Source organism: Trichosurus vulpecula, chromosome 7 (genome assembly GCF_011100635.1).
Source record: "Trichosurus vulpecula isolate mTriVul1 chromosome 7, mTriVul1.pri, whole genome shotgun sequence".
Classification (NCBI taxonomy): domain Eukaryota; kingdom Metazoa; phylum Chordata; class Mammalia; order Diprotodontia; family Phalangeridae; genus Trichosurus; species Trichosurus vulpecula.
Genome location: NC_050579.1, coordinates 29,103,643 through 29,123,511, shown reverse-complemented (window position 1 = coordinate 29,123,511; position 19,869 = coordinate 29,103,643). Strand labels below are relative to the sequence as shown.

The window sequence follows — 19,869 nt, the reverse complement described above, 5'->3', positions numbered from 1 at the left end:
AAGATTGTTTTGGCAGCTTTATGGAAGATGGCTTGGCAAGGAGAGAAACCAGAAGCCAGGAGTACAATGAGGCTGCTGAAATTTCTGCCAATATCCAAGTACAGGGGTATCGAGGCCTGAACAGAGAGCAGGAGCTCCTCTACCTGACCAAGGACAGGTGTGTGTGAAATGAGTATGTGTCACAAGCTACTTTACTGACAAAAAAGACACTGAAAGAATTCAGCCTTCATGAGAGGGTGACGTCCAGATTTTTATTCCACAAAAGCAGTGTACAGCAGTAAGAAGTTTTGTACATTTGTGGGAAAGTGTGACTGTGCGTGTACCTGGATTAGCACCTAGAGAATGCAAGGAAATGAACCCCCAAAGGAAAAGAAGCCTTCTTCCAAAGAGTCATCTGGCTCACAGGTTAGCTAAGAGTGGGAACAGCAGCTGCTCAGCCACTGAGTTAACTGCTTCGTCTACTGGAGCATTTACAGGGACCAGTCCTTGTTGGGACAAGCTGTGCACCAGGTGGCAGCTTCTACAAGTAAATAAAGTGTGAGGGGGGAAACCAACACATCCCACTAGGGGCCTGAAGTCACTGCAGGGCACACCTGGGAATTTGGCTAGTCAAAGAGTCTGGGAGAACAAGGGAGCCATTCTTAATGATGCTCTGTCACGTCATTGCCCCGGAAGGCAGCCTTGGGAGAGCATGGTGGATGTTACAGGTACATAGCTAAGTCCTGCTGAGACTTACCCTGGAGAAGGACTGAAAAGAAGACACAAAACATTCCACTGGAATAGAGGCCTCCATCCTGTGGAGACCTCACAGAGTTTCACACAACAGCAAACTGCCTGGTTAAGACACACAGTGCCCAGAATGTACCATTTGGTGGTTATAACATGCCAGTTGATGATGCAGAGGACGAGGTCTTTGCTTTCTTGTTCATAGAGCAGAGAGTGCAGGATGGCTGTCTTGGTCAGTTCAAAAGAACCATGACCAGGCCCAAATGACAAGCATGGCTAAGTAAATGTGACAATTGAAGTGTTGTGTGCAGGCTGAGATCACAACCACTTCTGCTCTGGGCCAGGGGTGACCTCAACACCTACAGATCAGCATTGTCGCCCCCTCCTGCCAACCCCCTCCCCACTGTTCTTTAATTACCCCAACCCAAGCCTGGGGCCAGCTGCCTCCACTCATCAGTTGTCCTGAGGAAAGGAAGCTCACACGAAGATGGGCTCATCTAGGAAAACAGCACAGCTCAAAGTTTTTGATGGGCTATGTAATAAACAGTGAAATGACATGAGGTGAAGATAAGGCCCTAGTCCAAGCCTGGACCTCCTGGCTGACAGAATTACAAAGTCAGCCCCGCAGCGTGCTACAAAAATGGACCAGTCTTGGACACCTGACCATCTCAATTCTGCCAGGCTCATTGAAGAGGGCTGAACAGAGAGTGAACGGTGGGTGTTAAAAAGGCAGGCAGTCATACATCATTCTGCACTAAGAACATAAACTCACACATTGCCATGCGCAGCAGAAGTACCAATTTTCTTTACATATTTACAATTCTACATATTTACTCATCAATATATTTTCCGTCTTTATAATTACAAAATAATCTCAAACATGGCGACAGTAGTACCATTCCGTTCCCTCTCGAACATATGTGACCTTGCCCTTGTCCTCTGACATTTAAAGTAATGATTTAACCAAAACCAAATCATAGTGCATGCCTGGGAGGGAGCAGTAAGAAAAATCTGTTAATGATGCTAGTGTTTCTTAAAAATGACAATGGCTTTGTGTACAAAAGGCAGGTTCAGTTAAAAAAATACACAAAAGCCCTCATAAGAACCTACTTTAATAACTAAAATAAATAGTATTTATTAAACATTAACCCTGCCCCCCCAACTGTACCTTGAAAAATGTACTTCCTTAACCCTCCTAAGTGTGACCGTCCTTCTCTGCTGGCCCCCATCAGCAGGAAGTGAGCCATACAGCCTAACTTGGGTCTAGGTCCCAGCCAACACTTCCCGGGTAAACGGGCATCATCCTGCATAAACCTGCGGCTGCAGGGGTGGGGGGAGTTTGTCATTTTCGACATTCTCCGAGTCAATGGCTGCTAAAGGTTGGCTTGGGGGCTTGATGTCCAGGGGATACTTTTCCACAATATCCTGCACCTCCTTCGCAATTCCATCAGTCCAGTCGATGAGGTCTTTTTCAAGCTTCTTGGCCTGGCTCATGAGCCGCTCTTGTCGCTCATTCAGCTGAGAGAGAAGATCCAAGTTCTTATACATTTGTTTCACCCCGAGGCAGGCATCGGGAGCCCAGGGCTCCGACTCTTGCTTCTTGGGAGAGGTCTGGCCCGACATGTAGCGATCAAAGTCCTCCTGACTTAAATTCAAAGACTGAGCATCCAGTTTCTCAATGAAAGCCACCGCGCAACACTGTGAAAGGAGAGAGAGTGACCATGAGCCCAAGTACAGAGTCAGAACCCCCGCTGCAGTGGGGTCTGCTCTGTCACTCAAGGGAGGGAGAAGGCTGGACTGAGGAGGCTGCATGATCACGGGAGGCGGAAGGGCTTCTTCTCTGAAAAACCCGTTCCTGGACCCTTAACTGCCCAAACAGCAACTTCCCGAGGTGGACTTTGTACATGTGACAACACTTACCGCTAGTCTGTGACATAATGGGTTGGGGGGAGACAGCAGATGGGCTCAGACCAGGGAGGGCATGAGGGGCTGCCCCCACCCTTCAGAAATCCCTTGCCTTCTTCCCCGGGTGCTTCTCTAAGTGAGGCTCATCATCTCATCCCACTCCCATCCACATCCACAGAACTGCCTTCTCTTTCTTTTTTTTAAATTTTGATTTTTTGAGACAAAAAAGGGTTAAATGACTTGCCTAGGGTCACTCAGCGAGTAAGTGTCTGAGGCCACATTTGAACTCATGCAGATGAGTCTTCCTGATTCCAAGCCTGGTGCTCTAACCACTGTGCCACTTGGCTGCCTTGCCTTCTCTTTGAATTCATCTCAGCCTCTCTTTCTTGCCTCCAGGCCCCCAACCACTATTCTTCCTTCAACCTTTAGAATTTCCCTCTTCCACCCACCAAATACTAATTGCTTTGCATGGTTATTTAATGACTCCATTGCTGTGTACAAGCTCTTCAAAGCCAGAGAAAGCAGCCTTTGTACCCGCACAGACTAGTATCAGGCCCTTTACAGGGGTCAGTGTTCAACAAATATTTGTGGGACCTAAGAAGTCCTACTCAGCTCCTCCTCTCCTCAAGAATCTCTGGTCCTCTGCTCCTAGGAGACTCCCAGCCCCATCCTCAGCCTCTTAATAACCTCCAAGTCCCTGCAGAATTCCTCGGTTTTCTCTTCCTTCCCCCAGACTTTAACCCTACAGGGTTAAGGACCTGACTTCCAAACCACCACTGTCTCATACATAGATGAGATCTGCTGTTGTTAGTGAAACAAAGTATACGTTTTCATTCCCATTTTAAAGAAACTGGCATATGTGAAACTCAAGAGAAAAAGCAATGGTCTGATTCCATTCCAGCCCACTCTCCCTTTTGAGGACTGAAGTCCCAAGAGCCAAGTGCCAAGAAGGAAAGCAAACCAACTGCTTTGCCAAGGCCAGCTGAACATGTGATCCCAAGACTGGCATCTTGGTACCATGCCCTGAAGACACAAAGCCCCCATCCCTCCCTTCTACACCTTATTTTCAATCACCTGTGTGTGCTAGTAATCTATATGTATAAATAAGTACAAAATAGCATCTTATTTTAGTATATATAAAACATAACGTGTATATACGTGTGTGTGTGTGTGTGTGTGTGTATAAAACATAATGTATAGAGTCAGGAGGATTAGGGATCACAACCCACAGTTCAAGAAGCACTGACAAGGTCATGAGTGCAAAAAGTTTAAGAACCCCCGTTATACATAACATAGCAATATATGATAAAACAGAGATGGGAACAAATTTAACCACCCTTTTCAGAATCCGGAATAACCCAACTAATGAGGATCTCAGTGGTGGAAAACAAGCTCATCTCTTCCCAATTCCCAACTGGGATATTTTTTGGTTTTATTCTTTAAACAAAATCTCGCTCAAACTGTCGCCTTGGGAAAGGGCGTAAAAAATTAACCCCAATTTTCCTTAAACTGAGGCTCAAAACTTGCCTATTATTGTTGGATTATGGCCCCCTCAACTCAAGAAGCATGGCCTAATTTAACGGCTCTTATGAAATGGACTGAATGAGGCCCACTCTGAGCCCTTCCCAACCCCATGGGAGTTAAGCATCACCAATCTCATGAGCTCTGGCTAAACCACGGAGGAGGTGTAGATGGAGGCAGGGGAAATCTCTAATACTGAGTTAGTGGTAAACTACTGGTCAAGAGAGGTCTGGGTCATCGCCTCTCCATGAGAAGTGTGAAGGGTTTCCTCCCAGATCACAGGGCTCCTCTGCGGATCTCTCGTTAGCACTAAGTGCCCAGCCCACTCTATAGCGCCAAGGGGCACACAAGCGAAACACCTACCAAGTTGGTAAAGTAGTAGCCGTCCTCCCCAGTCATCAGTCGGCTTGGATTACAGAAACGGGTGATATACTGGATGTTGGACTGAAGGCGTGGGGGGTTGCCCTTCAGAACGATGTAGATGAGGGTGGGTAAGAAGTCGTCGGCCGACGCCGGCTCGTTCTTGGTGATTTTAATGGCGTTGAAGATGTGTTTGCTGCATTTGGTGATGCAGGCCAGCTTGTCTCGGGGGACACGCTTGGAATCCATCTCAATAATGTCTACAGAGCAGAAAAGAGGTTGCCTCCGGTCAAGACATTCCCATGTGATTTACATCCAGTCCCAAGCTCGCCCCACTGTAAACAAAACTCAGCGAATGAAGACCTAGACAAGTCAGGAGATGCTCATTTGCTCTAAAAGAATTAATCCATTGTTGTTAAGGGGATTCTTCTAACTAAGGAGCTCTTCTCACGCATCTGATGCTCAGAATCTAAAGGGCATGTGCCCCTCACAAGGGGGAAACAGCATCTTCTGCACAGATCAAAGTCAGAAAGTCAGCCAGCTTACACTTTCCCCAGGTGGAGCAGCCCATACTTACTGGACCCCTATTCACTTTATATATACTGTCCTTACACGTAGTTACTACATAAAGTGAAGTAGTCTGTATTTGATAACAGAATCCAACCACAAAATAAAATTTCTTTTTCAGTAATCAACACATTCAGATCTAAACTGGTGAAGAGCCCAGTGGAGTAGGTTTGTCACTGTGCTATCTCTAAAAATGTTTAAAAATAACTTAAAAAGTTAAAGTTAAGAAGTTTAAAAAACTTAAAATATGACTTGAAATGGCTTTCTTTCTTTTTTTTTTTTACTATGAACTTAAATTCAACAAACACGAATATTTCCATATATGACAAACAACAGAAAAAGAAGAGGCCTCAGTAACTTTTGGCAGACTGCTCTGGATTGGTGAACTTGGTGGTTTGGAGCATGGCGCCAGCAGAGAAGCCAGGATCACGGGCTCAATGTCCATGTGGACTTGGGGGCTGCACTTTCGCTTTGCTGCCACAAATGGCACTACTGCAAGGACTGAGACTGGGAACGGCTTATCACAACCCGTACCCACTCCTGGAAAAAGGAGACCATGTGCACATCCTCCTGATGAGCGCAAAGAGCAGTGTCTGCACTCATGAAGATGCTGCCTTCGGCACATTCCCCCCAGGAATACTGGCCCACATTCTATGGGGCAGCTGAGCAGCCTGAGTGCCCTGGCCATGGTACCAAGTCTTGAGAACCCACATTTACCAGGTGTTGAGTTCAATGGACAAGAAAGAAGTGGGGACAAGCACTGAAGATTGGGACTCAGGGCTGTGCCTTCTAATGGCCAGGGTCCCCTTCAGCACATCAGTCTCACTACACTCCAGTCTCGGGGCTCACTGCCCATAAGGAAGAAAGTGAATCACTCCAGCCCTACAACAGAAGCCTAAAACAATCCCTCCCCACCCCAACAAGCCAATCCTGGGATCTTTTTCACTGACCTGTAATGGCTTTTACTACCATATCAGAGACTTCTGGGATTTCTTCATTAACAGGGACACAAAGCATTTGTGGAGTAACCCAGTGCAAGGCTCTATAGAAAGAAAGAAATTAATGGAAATTTGCCATGCCAGTGAAGAAATTTCTTAAGTATCCATGTGGGCAATGGAGCTTGCCAGGTTCTTCAGTTAAGGACAAGTGAGGTGCTGGCCTGTCTACTTAGTCTGTCTGGGAATCAAACCCGGAGTCTCACACAGTGCAGGTGTTCAATAATTATTTGTTATCCGATCAGCCAGTGTTCCCACGAGGGAGCTTAAAACACCGAAAATCGGCCAGTAAGAATAACAAATGTGAACGTTCACTAAACGAAATGAAATCATCCCAGAGGAGGCTGAGAGTTCTTTGTGAAGGTATCTACAAAGACTAGGGTTCTGCTGTTCTCCATCCCCAGCGATGGCAGATGGGGAATGGTGGCCTTATCACAGTTAACTGAAAGAACACAGGCCCATCATGCAGGGTTCTAAAGCCAATTTTGCCTCCCCCTCACAGTGTGCCAACATGAGGCCCATCCTTGGGACTTTGGGGGCTTTGATTCCTCCTCTGTTAGATGATGAAGTTGGACTAAATCAGAGGTTCTTCATCTGTTCGGAGCCACAGACTCCTTTGGCAGTCAGTATGGTGAAGCCTGTGGCCTCTTCTCAGAATAGTGGTTTTAAAGGGGTAAAGTGAAATATATGACATTACTAAAGAAACCAGCTATGCTGGAATGCAAGGATCCTAATACTTCACAAACAAGTTCACAGACTGCGGACCTGACAGCCTCTCTCCATTCCAAGGTGTTGGGCCTGACGTTAGAGGAGATTTCTGGGAGTTGGGGTTAAGACACTGGAACAGCAGACCAAGGCTCCTAGGTGTCGCTCTCTGGCAATCCCCAGGACCAGGAGGATGAACAAGGGCCCCTGCCCTGGCCCTTGCCTTTAGACTCTCACCGCTGCTTTGATTGTACTTCAGAAGTCCTCCCATATGAAGCTACAAAGCTCTCTCACAGCAAGCCCAGGGCAAGGAAGCAGAGCCTGCGCTCGACACTTTCCCTCCTGACTCGAGGTCATTCTCGAAGCCTTGGTTCCCTCCTCCACCCCAGATTTTTCCTCAGACGAGAATCAGAAAGACACCCACCTGATCCGCTTCTGAACGGCCAGATCTTTCTTCTCGTCATCGGTAGTCTCCGGACAAAACACATACTTGTACAGGCGCGTCATGACGTACTTCTCGATCTGATCCATTGGCTTCTCCATCTTCTCTGGGGGCACTGGGAAATACATATGTTCACATAGATTAGAAATCCCCAGGACAAGCTGAGACCTTTTTGTTGTCATTCTCTCAGTTGCTAAAAATGCCATGATATCACCAAACTGGTGTAACCAGAGAGTAATACGAAAGATGAAGGAGAAATCTGGCAGTCATACACCTTGGAAGTACAACCATCCAAGTGAACATGTGCAAACACACACACTCCTACACACACACACACACACACACACACACACACACACACACGTGCACTTTCCTTCTTTAAATGACCTGGGCTCTTAATACTGATTTTTAGAATGATTCTCTCCCTGGCTTGGCCTGTTTTGATTTGTGGGATTAGAAAGAGGCGAACATGGGATGAGGGTACACTCAAACACCTATCAATAGCTGGGCTCCGTGCCCAGACTCAATTTGGGGAGCAACCCCTCCTGCTTAAGAGAAACATCACAGCCAGCAGAAGAGATGCCTAGACTGAGCCTGGGCTCTTCCTCCCATTTCCCTAGGGCAAAGGTCCACCAGACTATGTGCCTGCTTGAGAGACTAGCACATGTTCTAAGTACACACTAACTCAACAAATATCATAACCATATGAATTGCTTTGCAATCAATGTTTCTCTGCCGCCTGTTTACAAGAATCAAATGATAACTGCGGCCGTCCTGGACAAAGTTCATCTGGTGATGCCCCAGGACTAAGGGTCTGATGCGGATCCCAGGAAGCAACAGCAGCTTCTGCGTGAGCAGGAAGAAGATCTTGTGGCTGCCCCTGCTGTGCTCAGCAGGCGCCCAACATCCTGGTGCTAGCTAAATGGGAGCACAGAGCCAGAAACGGGTCTGTTACCTTTTCCTCGAGTCTGCAGTCTCTCAGCCACACTCTGGTAAAAATCCTGGGTGCACTCCGACTGCTCCTCGATACTCAGCTCCTACAACAGAGTTCAGACGAGACACAATCAGATGAGGTTGGCAGCACGGCCTGCAATAACTGAGATTGCCAGTCTGAGAAGGCAAAGAAGTCCCTGACCCGAGCTGTCCTCTCAACACTGCCTCCAGAAACTGATTTGGCCACATGAGTGGAGAGCAGAGCTTGCTAATCAGGCAGTCTGTGTATAAATAACGCTTCCTGTGACAGCCACTGGCCTCAGATACTAAGGGGGAACCACTGTCTTCCAACTTAAGGCAGGAATACTACAGAAAAGGCAGGCACACACCAGAGTATCCGCTGTGACTCATCTCTGGCCAGCACAAATGCCCAGATCTTCCTCTTTCCAACCCCCTCCCCCAACCAGTTTTCTCCCAGAGAACTCCCCCCCCCCTCCACTCAATAACTACAAAGGAAGAGGAAGTAACCATCATCTGCAGTAGAGTCAGGCACCAGCTTGCTGACAGCCAGTTCACGGGAAGGTAAACTGAGGCAGTGTTGTCTGATCAAACACAACTTAGGGAGCCAGATCACTGCCTGTTCACTGGGCAGAGATGCCAAGGGCTAAATGGAAAAACTGAACAGTTGTTTGTTCAGTGCTTCCTGAGAGCCAGATACCTGCCAGGTGCTGGGAAGAGAGACACCAAAGGGAGGGGGCAATGCCACATTCACAGATAAATACTGGCTCCATGCAAACTCAATACAGACAAATGGAGGGGGATGGGGGGAATAGAAACTGAAACAATCTTCAGAGGGAAGGAGGCAGGGGGTAGCCCTGGAGCGAGCCTAGGAAATGCCACAGGGACTCCAAGGGGCAGAGAATTGCAGGCCTACGGGCAGCCTGGGCAAGGCTTTGCAAAGGGACTCGAGGACCGGAGAGACGTTCCTTCTGACTTACTGGCCATCCCATACCAGGCTGAACAGCAGATCGGGCACATGTGCATCACCCCTGGCACTGACAGCCAAGAACTCTGGGAGCTTGTTTTGGCTCAGTCAGTGACCCTGGACACAAGTCCCTTCTCTGGGCCTCAGTTTCTTCTTCTATAAAATGAGGACTCTGGGCCAAATGAAGCTCTCAAGTACTTTGGCGATCTAGACCAAAGTGGGACCTGCCTGTTCTGTCAGCTTTCCCAATCAGTTCAATGGAAAGAAGTCTATAAAGGAAGTGTCGCTTTGTTTCTCCTAACCGGCCACAAGCTAGGACTGTTACAGGCTCTGAGGACCCGACGGAAGGGCCACGGGAGCAGAGGCCACAAAGGTCTGTCTGCGCCGCAGGGCCCCGGCTCTCCCCGTGCCACGGGCTTGCTGTACGGCCACGGGCACCTTCACCCGGCCCACGTTTCCTCGTCTGGAAGGTGAGGTGCCCAGCTGTGGATGCCGGCCACTCACCCTCTTGTGATGCATGGCTTCCAGAAAGCTCTTTGTCTGCTTATAGATGTCTTGGCCTGTTTTGTGGAAGGGCTTGAGAAATTCTATGAACTCCTTGGACACCCTGTCCGTCTCCAGGCTGGCCTGCCGGTTTATGGAAGGGCTCGCGGATTTTGTCTCTTGAATCTCTGCAGGAAGAGCAAACATCATCAGGGTCATCGAGTGAAACAGTCCACACAAGTCACGGTTTAAAGTCTGTAACTTACGGCCACGGGAGTTATCTATAACCCAAGTTAAAATGGAATTAAGACCGTTTTCCATTTACACGTGAGACAATTCATCTAAACCGAGCTGAGCTTCCACAAACAAGCAGCGACCAGGACTCCTGATGAAAGCACACTGTGGAGCGTTCAAACCCAAGGACAAGCCGCTGCCGGGCAGTGTTTGGGCTCCTGCCCCACTGTGGGCAAAGCACGCTCATGCTGCCCGCTGCTGAGATCACCGGGATGCTCGCCCTGGTGCCTTTCAGCACGCACTCTCAAATGCTACCGAGGGTTCCAAAAAACCAGGAGTTCACAAAATAGTCAGTGGGCAGATGTGCATAAGGACTTGAGAGAATTGTGAGCAGTTTAAGAAGTGATTGGGGGACAGCTAGGTGGCACAGTGAGTAGAGCACCGGTCCTGGAATCAGGAGGACCTGAGTTCAAATCCGGCCTCAGACACTTCACACACTTACCAGCTGTGTGACCTTAGGCAAGTCACTTAACCCCAATTGCCCTGCCTTCCTCTCTCCAAAAAGGAAAAAAAAAAAAAAGAAATGATTGGGCCAGCCTGGCCCCTCTCAATACCCACTATCCACCCCACCCTACGCCATACTTGGCAGCAAGGAAGAAACTGGATTTAAACCATAGAGGTCTCAAATGAGCTCCCCTACCTCTCAGTCTGCCTGTCAGCCCCATTTAGTAGAAAAGGATAAGCCTAAATGACTTAGAGGGTTTGGAGGGCTGGGGAAAGATTGAAAACATTCTCCAATCAGGCCATTCCAAACATCATGCCCTTCCCGCTACCCGCCCCCACTCCACAAAACAAATCTACTTCCACATGTAGAAAAAGGGCTGATTTTATAGTGACAGACATGGATAAAGAGAAAGCCGGAGCTCTTCCAAAGAGAAAGAATCCCTCCCCACCTTGACCAAATCTCAGCTTGCCAGATCTTGCTGGGCCTTGAGACTCTTCCCAATGGAATTCTGCAGCTTCCACCCCACTCCAAATGGAGAGGAACCATTCCTGGTAACTAGGGACACCCGCCCGCAAGCCTAGACGTCCCTCTTATCCAGGAAGAAAAATAATAAAACTCGTGAAGGAGCTGAAAAAGCAAAATCACCCTACTCCCCCACTGTCTCAATATTAACATCTTTGGATTTTAAGCGTGAAACTCAGACAATTAAACTCAATAAAGGTTTAAGATAATAAAACTCAATATCCCAATTAGAGTGATTAATTTACTCAATGAAGGAACCATGTGCCAGCTGGTTGGTGGAGGACACACTCTAATACCTGGAGCTATCAAATTGAGGAATCAACCTCTCCCCATAGGATATTAACTGGCAATTAAGATGATACAGCATTAGCTCTTGTCAGCTTTAATCTTTCTCATGTTAAAGCAACAAGGCCAGCTTTTCCCAGGTAGTATTAGAAAATAGAGCAGAAAGAAAATGTGCATTTATGGCTATCTTTCAATTTGACTTAGAACAAAATTTACACGTAATTTTAAATCACAATTTGATATTAAAAAGGTAAATGGCACATTCTCTTTTGAAAAGTGATTTTTCCAACCTCCCTGAAAAGTTTGAAAGAATCTCACGAGCTTAAGAATTTAAGCTTCCTTTCAATCTGACACACTACAGAAAGAATCAGAGGTTCACAGATTCAGAGCAGGAAGAGATCTTAAAGATCAGGAAGCCCAACTCTCTCACTTCACAGATGAAGAAACTGAGGCTCAGAGAATTTAAGTAACGTATAGAGAGGTAAAAAGGTATTTGGTGGATAAAGCGCTGGATGTGGGCTCAGGAAGATGCAAACCTGACACTGACCACCTAAGTGACCTTGGCCAAGTCACTTCTTCTCAGGCTCCTCTACAAAATGACAGGAAAAAAACTTAAAGTACCCGGCTCACAGCCTCTTGTGAGGCTCAAATGAGATGGCTACACAAAACAAGTGGTCAACTTTTCAGACCACTGTTCTTTCTATGACCCCAGCATAGGGGGACAGCAGGCACCAGATGGTGAAAATGTTCAAATTCAATAAATATTCATTAAGTGGCCTACTAAGTACAAGCCATAGGACTTCTACCTTCCCAAATGCTTCCCCAATTCGAGGATATCTTAATTAACAAATGTTACTTTTTAAATGCAAATACTTCCTAGGGTGGTTAAGTCAGTGATTGGTACCTTAGTGTAAACTGTTTGGTCAATTTTTTTTCCTTCCAACTACCTAAGTGAGGTCATCTTCCCCTAAAGGAATGAGAACTGGAGAATGGGGAAGGGAAGTCATAGAACAAAATTATGGAACAGAGGGAACTTGGAAGGGGCTATGGCCTTGCAGTAGAAAGGAAGAACAAGGCCATAAGAAGACGGGAAATAAAAAACCCCAGAAACACTCATTTGGCAATTTTGCCTAGGGCTCTAGTGGAAACTGCCTGCCTCATGGCCACTGAAAGTTATCCTGTGGGCCCTAGCAGCAGCAAGTCTGAAGCTCTAAGTATCCCACTCCCAGTATTAGAAAATCTGACAAATGAATCCTGCAGTCTTTTCAAATTCAAAATCAATCTACAAATATTGACTGGGCTACTGGTGTAAACATGGAAGTTGAGCTTATTGCTTCAGCAAAGCAAGTCTGAGAGAGCCCTTCCTGCTGCCCCTCCAACAGGCTCATTTTACCCAAGGGCCAAGGAAAGCTAAGTTAGGAAGGAGTCACCAAAAAGAGGACAGGAGGAAAAGCCCCATTTGATAAGGACAAGCGAGGCCAAGGCTAGGCTAGTGCCCCACCCCATTGCTACCCCACAGTTTGCCAGCTAGACCCTTCTATGCAAGAAGAGGACGTCAGAGCAAGGAGGAAAGCTTTCGAATTTGCAACCAGGGTTGTGCCACTGCAGGGATCCGGGTTCCAGGAGTACACGGCAGCCACAGCTGCATGCTGCCCATGCTCCTCATATAAACTAGGTCTTTTCACCCAGGCACTTGTGCACAATATGACTGTTAGACCTCTCATCTTACTCACATTTAGACATTTTTCCCATATGATTTTCCTGAGTTAACCCATGCCTAAAGGCATGTTTGGGTCAATTCTAACACGTGACATTAACACTCCCATGCATACATACTTCAGGGATGTATAGCCACAGAATAAAGAAAGCCCATATGCTTATCTCCAAGCCATGCAGAGTTCTTGAAAAATATATATATAAAATATATATAAATATACATATAATATATATATATATACACATGCACATGAATGTGTGTGTGTGTGTGTCTAAAACCCAACCAAGAACAGAAGGTTTTAGTCCTGAAGAAAAGGGCTCTGGAACACTGTTTCTGCATACCCAATGAGCGTGTTAAACTATCAAGTCATACTGGGCATGTGTAGAGCTCTTCTTTGTACTGATGGCTCTTTGAGAGCTAAAGCAATGGTTTAAAGGGCCATTCTGAGGTCACTTGAAGACAGTATTCAGGCACAGTTTGGGAAACCTTCCCCCGCAGGTGCCGGAGTCAGAGCTGGCACAACCTCAGTTTGCAGATCGCAGTCACTAAGTGAGCTCACTTAATCTAAGTTGGCAGTGCCAGGCAGCCCTGCATGAGGTTACCTTCAGAAGGTGAAGCCAGTTCCCAGGCAGGAGTGAAAATCTCCTTCAAGTCCCTGAGCAGGTTATCAGTGTTTCGTTCCCTCCCAAGCTGTCCTTGCTTAAGAGTTTTCTCCTGAGCCACTGAAATAAATGCAGGAGCAAGAAAAGCACCAAAAGCAAGAAAAGCAAGTGATGGGGGAATGCAAAGGAAGAAACCAGGACATGAGAAGCAATGTGTCTGGGCCTGTGCCAGGCTCAATGGCCCAACCAAGGCAGCCAGACTGGGTCAACGTGCTGTGCTGTCTGTTAGAATCAGCATGATGCTCAGGAAGCATCCCAACTAGCACCTGCCAAAAGGAGCCCGTTTTGATGTTGAAATACACATATGAAAATGGGATTTCTAAAACCTGGAAAGACTTATATGAACTGATGCAGAGTGAAATGAGCAGAACCAGGAGAACACTGTACACACTAACAGCCACACTGTGCAATGACTGACTTTGATAACTTGGCTCTTCTCAGCAATGCAAGGTTCTAAGACAACTCAAGAGACTCATGATGGAAAATGTCATCCACGTCCAAAGAAACAACTTGGGAGTCTGGATGCCAATGGAAGTACACTATTCGCTCTCCTTTTCTTTTGTTGTTTTGTTTTGTTTCTTCTTTCTCATGATTCCTCCCATTAGGTCTAATTCTTCTTTACACCTTAACTAATGTGAAAATATGTTTAATATGATTGCATATGTAGAGCCTGTATCAGAATGCATACTGTCTTGGGGAGGGAGGAGGAAAGGAAGGGGAAGAAAATTTGAAACTCAAAATCTTATGGAAGTGAATGTTGAAAACTAAAGATAAATAAATTTTTTTTTTAAAATGTGATTTCTAAGATATCTTCACTCATTCCAGCTTTCTATAAAGATGTGGAAGGAGGAAGACTCATTTGTAAATACAAAGACATTTATTTCATTGCAAAAGCTTCAAGATCAAAAGCAACAGGAGGAGTTTTATTTTAAAAAAGAAAGCTTTGTGCTCTTTACATAACGTACTTCACATGCTTCTTAAAAGTCCTTCACTGTGCACTGTTTTTAAATCCCAGAGGAGAGCCCGGCACATGGCCAGTAAACAGAGCAGCAAAAAAGTGGACTCCAACCCTGGGGCTGCACATGGGGATTTCTATGTCAGACACATATTAGTGTCAGCTTGATGAGAGCAGGTGGGCCCAAGAGCTCTGGGTTCTAATCCCAGTAGGCCCATTCCTAATGACCAATGCTTTGAGCTTCTCTGAGGTACCATTTTCTGCTCTATAAAATGGAGTTTCCCAAATTATCCCAAAGCCTTCTCCTGGCTCTGAAAGTCCAAATCCCTTAAACTTGTCTCCATCCCAACCCTGTGGCCATTGCCTCCTTACCTGGCTCACACATCTTGACCTGACATCACCAATTCTCAAGACTGGGAGGTTTTCTCCCAGAATAGGCAAAATGACTCCAGAGAAAGGGATGAGCAAATAACTGGGCTCTAGTCCCTGAACTTTAATAACATACTATGTGTCCACCAGAGCTGTGGGAGCTGGGCCCATCCCAATCACTCTGTCTATCAGACATGCAATCTTTTGTGAATTACATTTCAAACACTTTCTTCACTCAGACACTGGGGATACAGACTCCCTTCTACAGCTCACCCAATGTCACCTTGAATAAAAGGCATGAAACCAGGGGAGTGATGGGCATTGAATCATACAGAGCATGGGCTTTTAAAACAGGCTATGTTTTAGTTGAAAGTGAATTTCCTCTTACTGAGAAAGATAGCAACAGGACCTGAGGAGGTAGTTTCATTCATTCCCTTGCCCTCAGGCCAGACTATGGCTAGACTCTAGACTCTCCCAGGTTTCTAAGAATGGAAAACCCTCTGGAAGTAGGCTACTCAGAAGTGAACAGCTGCTCAGAAATAACAAGCCAGGCTCCCAAACAATGTCAGGAACATCCCAGGAGCCCCTTGCGTACTGAGCCCCAGTGATGGGGAGTCCTTCTAGCAGTGCTCTGGGGCCCTCTGAACCACTTGTCTGGTGACATCAGAGGTCATTCCCAAAGTCAGCTAAGCAGAGATTCCCCAACCAGCTCCCAATCTTAGAACTTCCTCTGACAGGACAGGACCTCTCCAAGTAAAGCATGCTTTCTAGCTCCTGGTGGTTTTTACAGAGGCAATGGAGATGGAAGAAATTAGCTCGGTCCTAGGAAAGAGAACCTGGGGACAGAGCCCTGTGATGAGTCACACACAAGGGGAGAAATGCTGTAAAGGGGCACTGCCGTAAGATCAGGAAAAAACAACCAAGGAAGGCCTGAGACATGGGTATGTGATGATTACATACAAATTACTCTATTTCCATTCCTCTTGTAATTCTTTCTCCTCAGAATGTTATCACCTGTGAGATACAAACTTCTAAATAAACTACCTTTTGGTGTGGGGTCTGGCTCATGCCAGGCTCATGCCTGGCTCCAAACTGGAGCCAGGGCTGTCCCAAGGCCTCCTAACTGTCTCCCACACCCAGCCCGCCAGCCTGTGCAGACAGAGGAGGGACAGTTACCCTTCTTGGGGCCGCCACGGGAGGAGGCGCTGAAGAATTTCTTCACTGTTGTCACCTTGCGACTCTTCTCGTTGGTTTTCTTTCCCTCAAATTTGGAAAAGGTGAGGGACTGGGCCCCTTGGCTGCTCTGACTGCTAGCGAAGGCTTCTTCTTCCTCCCTCTGGAGCCTGCAATAAGAAACATGTAGCTGAGTCGGGATGTTCACAAAAATGTTCCAAGGAAAGGGGTTTCCCTTGTGTCTAAGAGGATTTCCTCTGAACTCAACGATCTGGGGAAGAGCCAGAGTTTGAGAACCAGATGCCAAATCTACCCAAAAGGTCTGGAAAAGACAAATTTTCCTACCACAACCCCAATAACATGCTGCCCCCCTGCTCAAGGGGAATCTGGTCCATGAAGAGTTGAGTCAGGTGCCTCTGTATCCCCAACATCTAGCAAGGTGCTCCCAGGCATCAGGGGCTTGGGAAACATTTGTTGAACTGAGTTTGTCTCATTTCCTTAATTAGAATACAAAATGTTTGGGACAGGAACTGAAGTTTATGCCACTAATCCCAGGATATGCAGCAAATGCCTGAAATTTGCTTCCCTCCTAAAAGTCAGTAAAAAAAAAAGCCTCAAGAGCCATCTGGGATCCTGGTGCAATGGCCTAAAGATGCTTAGGATGCAGCATCAAGGAAGAGGCCGCCCCAACAAGCTTTTGTCACAAATTTATGGTCATAAACCACTAGTGATTCCCAGACATGTCCAGGTATTACTTCTATTTTCTTCCCACCAGAAAATTGCTCTCTGCCCTAAGAACCCCTTCCTCTACTCCTGACCCAGCCTCTGCTGGCCAGCCTTGGCCTTAGAAGCACCCCCCCCAACCCTCCCCTGGCCTCTGTTGGCCAGCTTTGTCTATCCATCCATCCATCCATTCATTCATCCATCCATCCATCCATCCGCCCAGTTTACTAGGTGTTCCCACCTTTCAAATTTTATCACAATACAAACCATCTTGGATTATCTACATCATTTCTCAGGTAAGTCTCCGCTTCTGGATTTAAGGTTCCATATCTCAAAACAACCAATCATATTTATTGATTAACCAGTAATATATATTGATCATCTATTATCAGGATATGATGAGCATAAGTCTTTGCCCTCAAGGGGATTACAGTCTAGCTACTCCGACAGGACTCACACACAGGAAACAATCAAGGAACAGACAGCTGAGGGTAGCAGAAAGAGCACTGAATTCAAAATCAAAGGAACTGAGTTCAAATCCTTCTCTGCTACTTAATACTTGTTGGAACTGGAGGCAAACCCCTTCACTTTAATGGGCCTCAGTGTCATCATCTGTAAAATGAGGGGTTTGAATGATCAGTAGGATCCCTGTCAGCTGAGTCTATATTTTCTAGAATATAGTAAGTGCTCTATTGTCATCCACTCCTGCCTAAATTGGTCCCAACAAGGAACAAAAAGGGAGATAGGAGATGTCCTTTCCACCAGACGTTAAGTCATCCTGCTGAGATCCAATGTACAGTAGCGGGAAAAGGGTTAGTTCCCAGGGAAAGAAACACATGCAGCCCCTCTGAGCGGTAGCAAGCCGTTCCTCACCGTTCAGCCAGCTCCCAGTCCTCCTGGATCTGCCGCTGCCGGGCTTTCTGATACTCTTCCCTCCAGCACTTGGAGCAGAAGCCCTGCCAAGCCGAGTTGCCATAATAACCACATCCTTTCTTGCACAGGAGCTCCGACTGGTCCACATGAATCCCTCTGCGTTCAGACTTAAGGTTCATCTTCTCTCTGTTAACCAAGGAACAAAAGGAAGAAATTAGAAGAAACTTCCTAGAACTTGGGTATCCTACAGTGCAGGAAGGAAAAGCAGCAAAACCCAGTGGAATTCATCCATAGTCCTGGACTCTCCCATAAGAAGGGGAGAAAGGATGGCAAAGTCCTCAGGTCATAGCCTATGTTCTCAAGACTGAGGAAGGGTCTGGAGATTAGGCCAGAAGGACACCTTGGAGGACCAAGTGGGTCTTTTTCAGGTACCAGCAAACTCTCTACAATTCTTACCCAAAAAACCCCACTCAGAGACACACTGGTGTTTTCTTACTCTACAGAGTTTCCTTTGGCTTTCTGCCTCTGAAGAAATATTTATACACGCGTCCTTTATACAGCATTGCTGACTTAAGAGGAAGGAAGGAGGGGGTAATTAAGGCATCAGTGACTTTGGGAAGTGACAGGGCTGTTTGGTTCCCAACAACCACGCCTCCATTGGTCAATGGAGGACTTTCTCTTTGAGATTTGATGCGACACTTCCTGCAAATTCATACAAGAAACGACGTCGGTCAGCTGGGTGACCCATGAGAAGGAAACCAATGAAAGAATCACTTTGGGAGGATTATGAAAGTAGCAAAGGATATTAGCACATCCTTTTCCTTTTTTAGGGACGAAGGAGAAAGATTCTTTCTAATTTGGAAAAGTTGATTCCCAACGAGAATAATGACATTGGGGCCAAGAATGCCAGCAGTAGGCCTCAATTTCTGCAATCCAACTATTCTGATAATGACAAACAGATTTTATCAATCTGGTTAGGCTGACCCATTTTGTCAATGTCTACTTTCTCCTTGCATTCACTGGATATAGTCTGGGGTTGGAGGGAAGCCACTTGAGGATCTCAGAAAGCAAAGCCTTTCGGTGGAAATAGCACATAGATGGCAGCATAGACAACCCACCCACCCCCAATCAGAAAAGATATCACTTATGGAGAACTTTAATATGAACTTAACAAACTTAAGCATTTCAATACACAAACTACAGAGAAGAGGACTGTGTATAAAACTGTGAACATCCTCTTCTGTCGCTGTTGCTACTCAGTCGTTTCAGTAGTGTCTGACCCCCTTTGGGGTTTTATTGGCAGAGATACTGGAGTGGTTTGCCATCTCCTTCTCCAGCTCATTTTACAGAAGAGGAAACTGAGGCAAACAGGGTGAAGTGACCTGCCCATGGTCACACAGCTGGTAGGTGTCTGAGGCTAGATTTGAACTCAGGTAGAAGAGTTTTACTGACTCCAGGCTGGTGTTCTATCCACTGTACCACCCAGCTGCCCAACAGGGATGATAACAGTAAGGGGATAGAGAAGACAGGGAAGGATAGGATAAAGGATGCAAAGAGATGGGTTTATCTTGGAGAGAAAGGTTCCCTCTTCCTAAGAGAGAGGAGAGAAGGAGGAAACAGTAAGAGAAGATGTTGAGTACCATGAGATAAGGAAGAAGAAGAAGATAGGAGTCTGCTGAAGGCCTCATGGTTTCAGTGAAGTGTTATGAGCCACCCTCAGCTGAGGGGTGGGGAAGGCTTGACATCAGACAGGAATGCTTAGAGTAGCCGCTGTGGTGAGCAGGATGGTGAAGCAAGCCAGGGAGAGAGGAATGGATGTCCTGCTTCAGGGAGCAGAGTTGGGCAGAAATACCCACACGCTGGCCATGATGAAAACAGGTTTCACTAGGCACCTTGAACCCATCGCCTCTTTTACCCAAGGGCAGGAGAGAAGTTTTATTGTAAGGTTCTGAAATGGAAACTGCTCACAATGGAGTTCTGAAGTCTTTCATTTTCTCCCCCTTTTTCCCATCATGGACTTGACAAGCATCAACAAACATAAATCTCTTCCTAGACAAAGAACAGAAAACCAAGTAAAAGCGCTGTATGTGAAACCACAAATCTTTTTAAAAAGGCTTTCAAATTTAACATGGCATTTTGGAGAGCAGTTTGGAACTATGCCCAAAGGGCTATAAAAATGTTCATACCCTTTGACCCAGCAATACCACTTCTAGGGCTGTATCCCAAAGA

The 19,869-nt window shown here is 46.4% G+C and overlaps 1 protein-coding gene across 3 annotated transcripts in view; it reads right to left on the bottom strand.

Annotated features, from left to right (window-relative positions):
* Positions 1 to 232: 232 nt before the first annotated feature.
* RABGEF1 (RAB guanine nucleotide exchange factor 1) overlaps positions 233 to 19,869 on the bottom strand; it is a 42,839-nt gene continuing 23,202 nt past the window's right edge. For 2 of the 3 annotated variants that reach the window (XM_036767115.1, XM_036767114.1), the window contains exons 2-9: positions 17,641 to 17,826; positions 16,048 to 16,214; positions 9,644 to 9,810; positions 8,177 to 8,258; positions 7,204 to 7,336; positions 6,030 to 6,121; positions 4,516 to 4,772; positions 233 to 2,424 (exon numbers count right to left, since the gene is read on the bottom strand). In XM_036767115.1, the coding sequence (XP_036623010.1) occupies positions 2,026 to 2,424; positions 4,516 to 4,772; positions 6,030 to 6,121; positions 7,204 to 7,336; positions 8,177 to 8,258; positions 9,644 to 9,810; positions 16,048 to 16,214; positions 17,641 to 17,819 (1,476 nt within the window). In that variant the 5' untranslated portion in view covers positions 17,820 to 17,826 and the 3' untranslated portion in view covers positions 233 to 2,025. Of the gene's footprint in view, positions 2,425 to 4,515; positions 4,773 to 6,029; positions 6,122 to 7,203; positions 7,337 to 8,176; positions 8,259 to 9,643; positions 9,811 to 16,047; positions 16,215 to 17,640; positions 17,827 to 18,096; positions 18,126 to 19,869 lie in introns of those variants that run through there. The other variant, XM_036767116.1, reaches the window with a different exon arrangement.